The following is a 12,139-nucleotide window of genomic DNA, read 5'->3' on the forward strand; positions in this document are numbered from 1 at the left end:
TTCCAGTTTTATTGTTGTTGTCCTACTAGGTTTATGCTATATTATGGTAGAAATAAGATTTATTGCGGTTACAATATTTTCTTTAAAAAAACATGGTGCTTTTTGCAATAACTTATAATATTGAGCACCCTTCCTAGCTACTGACTAATCATAGAGATTCTTCCTCAGTGATCATATTTCTACAATGCCAATGTTTTACAAAATGAATAACCAGTGAAAGAGCCCATTTCTGCTCTTTGATTGCATCAGAAGATCAATAGGGCAGGTGTAAGACCCTCAATGATGCCAAGGGCATGGGCAGGCGTATGTCTTTCATCCTTAGCCACAGCCTTGCCAAGACAACATACGGGTGTATGCTAAACAAGGATGGGTGAGATCAAGTGTGGGGTGTTTGAGTGTTGGGACGCCAAGTACTCACTGATGAGATGGCTAGCGGGTGTGGACACTTGCAAGCTAGAACATGCGCACCTAGGCATGTGTTAACATGGGTGTGGGGCGCCCATGGGCAGGCTAAGCAGAGGCACACGAGCTGGGATATGTGCAAACATGCAAGACAAACAACAAGTGGCTGAGTACATGCATGTGGCAAGGAGCAATGTGCGTGGGGTGCATGTGGTCGTGCACTAGATGATGGGATGATCAGACAAGGCTTCATGGTTGCTGAACAAAGGCTGTGGGACGGTTATAATTGTCTAGATAAGCTTGTATGTAAGCCAACTGCTAGGTAACTGCTAGAAAGGGTTGTAACTACTGTTGTAACCTCTATGTAACTGATGTGCCAACATGTATATAAGGCAAGCAGGTTGTAAATTCGTGAGAGAGTGAGAGAGGACAGGGGATATATGTGTGTGTATACCTTGTTGTAACTTAGGTGCTGAATCTGTGATTGGGATCAGATTGTAAACAGTGGAAAACACTGTGTGAGTGCTTGAGTTTCCTTGTATTCGGAATTATATAATATAAGGTTGGGTTTTCCCGTATATGCTGTGTAATATACTCTCATTAGCCTCTCTTGTATTGTGTTTGCAACTTGTAACAGGGATACGCACAACTTGAGGAAGGCTGACAAGTGCTTGGTGTGCTTGTGCCGTGCAGTGCCTAGAAGGGGGTTTAGGCCCTGTGACAGCAGGCATGGCAATTCATAATAAATGATACTGCAATTACATTCTTTCAAGAGGAGTTGGCCATGTCCTTTAGAAGCTAAACTAATTTTATCAACTTGTGTTGCCTCATTTTGATTAATTTAAGGAATTTTTGTTTTCTTAAGTAGTGCCCAAATGTCCTTTCTGCCTTCTTGGTTTGATATCGGTCAGGAGAATGCCTAGTCAACCAATGTCCTCCTTTGAAATAGCATGATTTAAACTCTTGCCTGAAATTTTGCCTGGAATTTGACCTTACATTAAGAGTGCTCTATGAAATTCTTTCTTACAAATTAAACAACATTCTAGTTGAATGGAAAAGCCATGAGATTTGGTGAATAATATTTGCTATTATATTCTAGTACAATGATTTTCTGGACTGCATCTTGGAGTGTTACACCTACACAAGAGATTCTCAAGTTTAAACTGTGAGCATTACTTTATATCTCCTTTGTTTATTTTCAAACTGACGCTGCCATCATTGCTGTCTGAGATAATGCAGTAGCAAATATAAAGAAAGTCATTGATAAAAATACTTCGAGGAGCCTCAGTGCAGCAATTGAGGCTATGTTGAAAACGGAAAGAATGGTTACCCACTCAGGACTAGATTTACAGCAGGTAATTGACATTCTGGTGATAGCTCTCAATTTTTCATTTCAAATATTTTAAAGAGTGCTTCATGCTTGTTATTGTAACCTTTCCTCTTGTCGAAATATTTTGTGCTTTTTAGTTACTTATCCTCTTTGTCCCATGTATAAAAAAAGTAAAGGGAAGAAAAATGCTTCCTTTTGAACAAGTTCTGCTTCTAGTTAGCATTTTTTATATATTCATCATCAAAATATGAAATGCTTTTTGTCGTCAGAATAATTGTACAATCTTATTTGTCATTTAGTTGGGTGAGACTTCAAGCAGAAATACACATTGAACAGTTCAATCATAATTTTTAAGCATGAAACGATATGCCTTTTTTTGGTTTTGCTTTTGTTCCAGTAAGGAGGTAAAATGGTGGTAACGCATTTAAAGGGGATAGCTGAAGACATTGCATGCATTATATATTATTTTTATTTTGTACCTAATTTCCTTTTAGTCAGCATTATGTTGTGTTACCCTTCGATAATCATTAATTTGGTTCTTTTGTTCCATCAGAGAGCTGGTTACACAGTTCAGGCAGAGAGGCTTAACTTTTTACGTTTCATTTCATTCTTTCGTGCTGTGCATCGAGGGGCTTCATTTGCTGGGCTTCGTACAACCAGTGTACGGAAGTTGCTACCTGAGTGAGTATCTTATTGCCAATTTATCCAGCAATTTATATTTGTTTCTGAAGTCTAATATTTTCTTTGTTTATCCTATAACAGATCTTGGGGTTTCCTTTGTCCTGTGCACACGCCTGATGGGGAGCCATGTGGATTGCTGAACCATATGACTTCTACTTGTCGTAAGGCCTTTCATTTCTTTCTTCCTTATTTGTTTTTTTGTTTCAAATTTGCATAAGTTATCACTTCCACACTGATAGGAGCTCTGCAGCTAAAGTCCCTTGTTGTTCTACCACCTACTTATTTCCTGTGATGACAAAATGAGCCATACTGAAGTAATTCAGTGTGTCTTAAGTTGTTAACAATACTAGTAACCGTGGCACTTTTCTTTACTTGGTGATCATTCTTAACTAGTTACAGGAATAGAGCTATGGGTGTAGACAGTGTAATTTGGGGGTGCATGTGGCTGCAACCCTAGTTACTGGGACAAAATTGAGTTGCATATAGAGATTAGTCTAAAGGTGGCCTGATTGCTGTTTGTGCCGAGTCAAGCCTGAGCAGCTTGGTTCAGTTGCAATCTTTGTTACTGATGTTTGACATCATACTTTTATTTCTTGTCAATTGGCCTGACGTCTAATTTTCTTCTGTAATTCTATGTATTTCAGGAGTTACATCATATTATGATTCACAAGGAAATGTCAGAGATTTTTCAAAAATAAGATCATCTATTCTCAGTGTTCTAATTGGGGTTGGGATGATGCCCTCATTGCCTAAGCTTGTTAAAGCTGGTCCTCCTGCAGCTCTATCTATTCTTTTAGATGGTCGTGTTGTTGGAGCTATACCTTCAAGTGAAGTTGAGAAAGTTGTTGCTCATTTAAGGAAACTGAAAGTGTCTGCTGCTTCAGTGGTATGTTCAATTCTATCCCCATTGCTTTTTCTTTCTCCAATATATTTTTATTATTTTATAAAAATTTGCAGATTCCTGATGATCTGGAAGTGGGTTATGTTCCTTTGAGCATGGGTGGAGCATATCCTGGTTTATACCTGTTTACATCTCCTCCTAGATTTGTTCGGCCAGTTAGAAATATATCTCTCCTTCCTGAGGAAAGTCAAAACATTGAACTCATTGGGCCATTTGAACAGGTGAATACAGAAGATATACATTTCATATCCTAATAAATACTGTCTGAGATGAATCTTGAAATTTAGTCATCAGGTAGATCCTTATCTAGCAGATGGGACACCATATACTAGTCTCTTAACATATATATATTGTTATATTAGGTCTTTATGGAGATAAGTTGTCCTGATGGTGGAAATGGAGGAAGAAGTAATGATTTTTCTGCAACTCATGAAGAAATTCATCCTACTGGGATGCTCAGTGAAGTTGCTAATCTCACACCTTATTCGGATCATAATCAGAGTCCACGTAACATGTATCAGTGTCAGGTATTTCCTGCATGTTGTTTTGTAGTTATGTACTAATATTCTTGTTGTCTTGCCATTCTGCTACCTTGATGTTTAATATTCGACTTTCCTAATCTTTTCATTATTGCAGATGGCAAAGCAAACAATGGGTTTCTCATTACAAGCTATTAAGCACCGTGCAGATCAGAAATTGTACCATCTTCAGGTCTGGTTCGTATATGTTTTCTTCCTCTCATTTTCTTTTTTTCTTTTTTTGTGATGGAGCTCATTGATGCCTAGACTTAGTTACATTATGATGTGTAGAGTTACAAATTTATTGATCTTGTTCTCTTAGAGGGAGGGCAATAAGACATGGTCTTGTAGTTGATCTGTGTTGTAGTTGTGCCCATATATGGAGTGGAGAGCAACATTATTTTCATCTTACGTGTATTTAAATCTTCAATCAAAATCTTAGAACGCTCAACTAGGAGAGCAGGAGGCAGAAGTTTGACAGGAAAAATATGAAGGCATTTGTATGGAAGGAAAAAAAAGGTCAATGAACAAGTATATAGATGTTGTAGCATTGAACATGTTGAGTTTTTCTCAACTCACAAGCAATTTTTTTGATCCCCTTTATATCAAGTTATTGTAGAATGCTTGCTCAATGGCTACAATGCTTGCTCAAGTTGGATAATATGCAGTTACTCCTGTTAAGCACTAAATGATAGTCTCTATGACACAGCCGTTTGTTGTTGGGTTGAGAGTCTATGGATTTTTGTTTGCCACTTTAGCAAATATTTCTACCTAAGGTGCACTATCTTTGGCGATAATCATACATATCACCTTGAATTGGTCGATATGGGTACTGAAAATTACTGAGCTTCTTGCTAAAAGTTCATCAATCATCTGTGATGTTCCTCAGGTTGACTGATGTCGGATGAAGCAAAAAGTTAAACCATTTAAAATTCTTTAAAGTCATATTCTTGCATTTTCTGTGTAAAGCTTGTGGTCCAACATCTTTCAGATATAACAAATTATTTTATTTAAATGGATCTATCAACTGCATTCAGCAAATTGTTTCATTGTCATAATGAGGTTTATGCTTTTTCCTCCACTCGCACTCTTGTAACAAATATTCTCTAGGAAATTGACAGACTCCTCAAACTCCCATTGTGCGCACAAGTACTTATACAAAGTACAGCATAGACGAATATCCAACTGGGACAAATGCAATAGTTGCAGTGCTGGCGTACACTGGGTAAGAATTCTAGATAAGTATATGGGGCTAATTTTATCGTCTTAATACCATAAATCTAATATCTTTACGTCATTTAGGTATGATATGGTGGATGCCATGATCTTAAACAAGTCATCTGTGGATCGTGGAATGTGCCATGGACAAATATACCAGGTTTGTCTTTATGTCCATGTGGTGTAACTTTAAAGAAGTTTAGCTTTTTGAGCAGTATGTGCTCTAATGAGAAAAAAATCCAATGAAAGGATATGCATTTATGAGAAAATAATGATATTTTTTATTTTTATATCTCTTTGATGTTACTTTTAAGTGCAGCTTTTGAAGAATAATTCACATTAATGAGGTAAAGTCATAAAATGATACGCACTTATGAGAGAAAAAATGCTCATCAGAATATACTATTTTTTTATTTTATTTTGGGTTGTTAGGTAAATGAAATCAAAACCCACCGGCTGGGAAGTAACTCCTTATTCATTTGATATAATAGTCAAATATATTCTAATATCAGTGCAGGGGTACCTTACATTATCTTAAGAAGAAACTAATGTTAACCTATATGATGCTTTTTTTGGCAGACGGAAACTATTGACTTAGCTGATGATGGCAGCAGGTCAGATCGAAGCCAAAGAGCCTTTAGAAGGAATAGAGATAATAGATCTATGCACTCTGTGATTGATTCAGATGGACTTCCATATGTTGGTCAGGTTAGCGTTAAAAGTTTCTGTTGTTTTCTTTCTTCCTTTTTGGTTGAGTAAGTTGTATTTTTATTCATATTTATCTTGATGAATTTTGTAATAACTGATATTCAGTTGATACATCCGGGTGAACCATACTGTAGCATTTATGATAAGACAACAAACTCGTGGAGATCTAACAGCCGAAAAGGTTCAGAACGTGTCTTTGTTGACTATGTCGCTGTTGATATGAAAAACAGCAAGAACCTTCTTCAAAAGGTAATTGAGTGTTCATTCATCTAGACCATATTTTAAAGAAAATAGGGTAATGCATGGGTATGATGTTTGGGCAGAAGTTTTTCTTGCGTTCTGAAATTTTGTGTTGTATTCCCTGCCAAAATTTTCGCTTTAAAACCATCAATGGTTACTATGCCACTGTTTCTGACATCCTGGGCTAAAGGTTAGTCAACAATTTTGTTGCTTTGCTCATGGTTCTGGTGATAGGCTTAAAAGAACTTGAACTCTAGTTTGCTCCTCTATATTGGTATTGTTCTCTTCTGGGTTTATTGAACAGATTTGGTGTTAGTTTTATGATTAGAGTTCTGTTTTGTATTTCGTAAACACTCCTTCATCACACTATTGATAATTCTTTTAGGAGAGAATAAATACAAAAGAATGTTTCAAAATCTGAATGTTCCAGTAATAAGAGCTTTTAGGAGCTCATCAGATGATTTGGGTCTGGTATCTGGGGAGAAAATAATACACTTTTGTTTATTTGAAACTGGGGGTACTTTATAGTTATAATTGCACTTGTATGTCATTAATTGGTGAAGCTTTCATACTTGGGATTACTTTCCATTGTCATGAATTTTAATTTCATATGCTTTTTATGATGTCGCCTTATATCTCCCTCCGTCTCTTCCTCTCTATATTGCAGGCTAATATACGGTTCCGACATACTAGAAATCCTATTATTGGTGATAAATTTAGCAGTAGACATGGGCAGAAAGGTGTTTGCTCCCAATTGTGGCCAGATATTGATATGCCATTTTCTGGAGTCACAGGAATGCGTCCAGATTTGATTATCAATCCACATGCGTTTCCTTCTAGAATGACAATTGCTATGCTTTTGGAGTCTGTAGCTGCTAAGGTACTCCTGTTTTGGGAATGGAATCTTGATTCATAATATTTTGATCTGCTTATGAGATATTTTATATAATTTTTAATTCGGTTTTAAAAGAAAAAAAGGTGGAAAGTAGCTGTATGACAGAAAATATTTTCTAGAAACCTTTGGAAGTGATTTTAATAGTTAACATACTTCCGGAACTCAAGTAGGCCATAAGTAAAGGAGAGAGAGGGTGAAATGCGACTGGGTGGACCACATGAGTCTTAATCTATATACAGTATGTATATTATTGGTTGGATATTATGCTTGGAATGATGCTTACCTATGTTGTCGCAGGGAGGTGCCTTACACGGAAAATTTATGGATGCTGGATCGGAATCTAAATCACTTGTCGATGAGTTTGGTGAAATGTTGAAGACTTGTGGCTTTAATTATCATGGTTATACAGTGGGGTTTATGGAACCGAACTGACATGTGAAATTTTTATTGGACCACCAGTCTATTATCAGCGGCTTCGGCACAGGTTTCAGACAAATTTCAGGTAAGAAACTTTGTTTCCGTTTATGTTAAATAATTTCCTTGAGCTGAGGCTTTTTTTTTTTTCCTCGTGATTTTATCAAATGTACAAGGGCTACTTCTAGAGGTGGTTTTAAGGCCTAATGAATTATGGTTGCCAGAGGTTAACAGTCTTGACCCTAGCTGGTTGGCATATGCAGGTTCGTTCCACTGGAACAATCGACCAAATCACCCGGCAGCCAATCAAAGGAAGAAAGCATGGTGGAGGTATCCGTTTTGGAGAAATGGAACGAGATTCCATGCTTGCTCATGGGGCAGCATATTTGTTGCATGATAGGCTTCATACATGTTCTGATTATCATGTTGCCGATGTGTGCTCCATTTGTGGAAGTATGCTTACAACTTCATTTATTCAGCCCCAGAGGCGGGCAGTACGAGAGATCGGTGGGCTACCCCCTGCGAGAGCTCCCAAGAAGGTAACTTGTCATGCTTGCCAAACAAGTAAAGGAATGGAAACCGTTGCCATGCCTTACGTTTTCAGGTACCTGGCTGCCATGAACATAAAAATGACCCTTCAGCAAAGTAACGGAGCAGATGTCTAATATCGGTGAGTGTATAGTGTGTACCATGTCAAAACTCTACACCTTGCTCGGAGAATTTCATTCATTAGCTTTGGTTCATTCCAGAAAACATAATTCCAAGGGGAGCGATGTCAATCACATGCTATCGCTATTATCTGTGGCAGCTTATGAGATGCTGTAATTTATGCCGTGATTTTTGTTGTATGATTAATTTTAATTTATACCTGAAATAGGTAGGTTCGATTTGTAAGGTCTTATTCTTATATTGTTTTCTGAGCTTTGCTTGATGCAGGTTTTGTAATTTATTAAGTCCTAATTGTAATTTGTAACTCGTCTAATTAATTGAAATCACAATATTATTTTTGGATAATTAAATATAAAGTTTAATTTTTATAATTAAACTAGTAAAAATAAACTTTTATATATCGTATGGGATATATGGATTGGTCGTGTATATAACTACATATCTGATATCCCTTGAATTGAATAAGAGTAAAGTGATCCTATTGGTCTCAATTTCTTATTTTTAATCCTATTAGCCCTTTATTATTATTTTCTGCATTATAGATTTATTCTTTATGAAAATTGTTGAATAGGACTTAAAAGATTATACCGTGGCGTAACCGATTTGAAAACATTAACCCTACATTCATTTTCAAAAAATAAATAAGATGAAATTTATACAATGGAAAGAGTTTGATGAATAGCATATAATACAATAGAATCATTGGTTTTTTCCCTCGTTCTTCAATCTTCTAATAATTTACAATTCTTAAATGAGATTTTTTTTTTTTTTTTTTTTTGTTATCTGACATTATAATAACAGTATACACCTTGATTAACATATAATCATCACTAAATAAACAAGTCTTACAATGTTATAAATACAATGTTTTAGATTAAAAGATCACATAAAAAGCAAGGAATGTAGGGTCGAAAATATACCTAGCAAACTGGTGGATCCTGGGTATGGGCCGAGTAACTACAGTACGGGTCAAACGGGTGAAAATTGTGAATGGGTAAGGAAATGTATCACCCGTACTTGGTCATGTGGGTACGGGTGGACCCATGGATCACCCATTTCCCAAATCTAAATTTAACATTTTAATTTTTTTCCAAATTTGTTTTAGTTACTAAGATTTTTTTTAGTTGTACACCAACCTAGGGATTTTAGTATTCTCTGGAGAAATATAACCGTTGAAATAGATAAGAAAAATGAAATTGACTTGAATATAGAAGATGAGTAAGGTTTCTGAACTTGAAAATAATTTCGCACCCCAAAAAAGGTTTCAAAAAGAATCAGAAAGAATAAAAAAATACATTAATTCGCACAGAGTTCAATCCACTAGACATTTTCGATTACTGATTACAAATTCTCTCAACCCAGGATTCTTTTACCAATGCTTAATCTCATCACAAGAACAAATACATGATTGTTGAGAAGCTAATAATGGAGAAAAGAAAACCCAGAAAGACATTAATCTGAAACAACAACAATACAGTTTTAATCCATAGTATGTTTCTAAACAAAATTCAAAACCAGCGTCTATACCATACAATTCGACGCTTTGAAAAATCAAAACAATCATCAAATTGAGCAGGCCAGCATTCAAACTCAAAGCATAACCAATATCATAGTCCATTGGAACCATAAGTCCATAACTGAGATAAAGCGTTCCAGCCCAAAAGGAATTACTCAAATTTAATCCTGCGGCTATCAACCGGCCCACCTGCAAAAATAACAGGCGGACTGGGTACGAGTTCTATTCCCACGGGTCCTAACATTAATCCGTACAAGATCCATTTTGCCAGGCCCAGTTGAAAATATAGGATGAAAAATACATACAAAACAAGTAAAACACATAAAGTGGAAATATGAAAATATAAGAGTTATTTTGCATAAAATATTTATTTTATATTAAATTATTAATCGTATCTTATATTTTTATAGTAATTTTGAAGATGCTCAACCCTCCATTCTCCAATTATTTTTAATAATTTATTTGTTATGAGCACATTTGTGGATAATGTAAAGACAAAAACTAGCGGATGCTTACTACAAAATAGGCTAAACAAACAGGGGCCTAAGTTCACATTTTTTGAACTAACGAGTATTTACTACCAGAAAGGTCAAATACAAGGAATTAAGATTATATTTCCAAAATCAGTGGACTTACTAAAAAAGACGAAACGTATGGGGTTTTACTATAAAAAACACTGTTTATTTTTGTACTCCAGAGAAATTGCAATTGATGATAAAGCACAATTTCACCCCTCAAAGAAAAGATTAGAAACGCTTTCAACTTGATGGGAAAATAACAATTTGATCCCTAAGGTTTGAGTTAAATAATACTTTTAGTTTTTTAAAATTTTCTGTAACATTTTAGTTCTTGCCAATTAGGGGTGGGATAAATAATCCGAAAACCGAACCAAATCGAAAATTAGGTTTTTTTACAAACCGGTTCGATTTTCGGTTTGTAAATGCAAAAAACCGGAAAACCAGTTCGGTTTTCGGTTTGAAAAATATTTCTGACTGGTTAACCGAAAACCGGTTTTACTCTAAATATAAAAGCAAACAAATTTTTAACACTCCTCTCTATTCTCTCTTCACAGTTCGTCTTTCTCCACCTTCAAATCTAAAGACTAAAATCTCCATTCTCCACACTTCGTCACTTCCAAAGTTCCAGTTCAGCAGTTCCAATCTTCCACAGTCCACACCGTGACGTGAGCTACTCCATCCACAGTTCCACACTGTGAGCTATTGAGTAGAGCTGACTCCAGACTCGAGTAGTCCACTCCACTCTTCAATCTTCATTAGACATCAGTCACTTCGCTGTCCACTGTCCAGTCACTGTGAGTTATTCCATCCACACCGTGAGCTACGTTCATTGTTCGCCAGCACCCAAGACCCAGCACTCCAACAGACTCCACTCTCCAGTCCGCCATTGTCCCACCGTGAGCAGAATCTTCTCTCCAAGCTCCGATCTGGCGATCTTCAGTTCTTCACAATCCACAGATCACTCTCCAGTCACGCCACCCTAAAGAGACTCCACCCTGAGCAGACTCCACTGTGAGCAGACCCACTGTGAGCAGACTCTTGATTCAAATGGATTCTTTGTTTGTTTGTTTTGTTATTTACATGAGATACCCACCAGTTTTTCAGGGTTTAGTTTATGTATTATGAGTTATTTTGTGGCTAATGGTTGATTTTTCTTGTTAATTTTGATACCCAGAAGCCCTTTTTTCGTGGGTTTCTTATTTTGCTTATTTTACTAATCTTGTTTTGCTTTCTGGGTTTGTTATTTTGTTAATCTTGTTTTGCTTTCTAGGTTTGTTTTAGTGTGCTTTATTTGTGTCTTTGTTTGTTTAAGTTTGTTGTACGAAAGTCAGGGTATCCTGGATGCTAGCTGAAGTTTATCTTTTCAATTCTCTGACTTTGTTTCGTTAATTTTTCTTTGATTAATTGTTGGGATGATTGTTGATGGCAAGCAAATAGTAACTCAAAGTTACAACATTAGACTAAAATCAAGTACACACTACTGCTTTTAATGAACATTTCATATTATATGTTTAATGCCGACACTTATGAGATTATTCACAAAGAAGATTTACTGACAACAAAAGGTTAATTCTCATGTTTAAATTCAGAGGGAACTCAAGAATTTTCAAGCAGCTGTATATCACCTCAACATATTGTTTGTAGAAAAATGTGTGAAAAGGAAGAAATTTGGCACTTAATGAAACATTGAAGAATTTTAAGGATTAAATATAATTTAAAAACCGGTTACCCGGTAATCGAACTGAATATTTGGTTCGGTTTACATTCGATTTTTAACTAAAACTGGTTCGGTTTTTTGTTTTAATAATCCGGTTTGGTTAACCGGATTATCCCACCCCTATTGCCAGTAATATTTTGGTGTGAGGTTTGCCAATGATAAGGACTAAATCGTTATTAATAAAGACCAAAACATTACTAAAAATTTCTACAAGACTAAAGAATAATTGAACAAAACCTCAATACTGAAATTGTTATTACCCCAATCGCTAGCCATGACGGATGTTAAACAGCTTCACACGGCCATGTTTCCAAGGCTAGCGACTTTGGTCAACTCACTATTATAATTATATTTTAACCATGAAAATTAATGGTAGTCCCTCCAATTTCAGCATTAAAATTAAACTGACTCA

General features: G+C 36.0%; 1 protein-coding gene across 1 annotated transcript in view; it reads left to right on the top strand.

Moving 5' to 3' along the window:
• The window catches only part of LOC116139248 (DNA-directed RNA polymerase I subunit 2-like), a 30,623-nt gene extending 22,456 nt beyond the window's left edge, over positions 1-8,167 (top strand). The window contains 16 exon segments of the mRNA XM_031424920.1: positions 1,642-1,757; positions 2,286-2,413; positions 2,495-2,574; positions 3,058-3,299; positions 3,371-3,535; positions 3,677-3,841; positions 3,951-4,025; positions 4,954-5,057; positions 5,135-5,210; positions 5,630-5,758; positions 5,864-6,007; positions 6,666-6,878; positions 7,191-7,290; positions 7,293-7,373; positions 7,376-7,395; positions 7,571-8,167. Of these exon segments, the coding sequence (XP_031280780.1) occupies positions 1,642-1,757; positions 2,286-2,413; positions 2,495-2,574; positions 3,058-3,299; positions 3,371-3,535; positions 3,677-3,841; positions 3,951-4,025; positions 4,954-5,057; positions 5,135-5,210; positions 5,630-5,758; positions 5,864-6,007; positions 6,666-6,878; positions 7,191-7,290; positions 7,293-7,373; positions 7,376-7,395; positions 7,571-7,972 (2,240 nt within the window). The 3' untranslated portion in view covers positions 7,973-8,167.
• Positions 8,168-12,139: the final 3,972 nt, after the last annotated feature.

Source organism: Pistacia vera, unplaced genomic scaffold, assembly GCF_008641045.1.
Source record: "Pistacia vera cultivar Batoury unplaced genomic scaffold, PisVer_v2 Contig35, whole genome shotgun sequence".
Taxonomy (NCBI): Eukaryota; Viridiplantae; Streptophyta; class Magnoliopsida; order Sapindales; family Anacardiaceae; genus Pistacia; species Pistacia vera.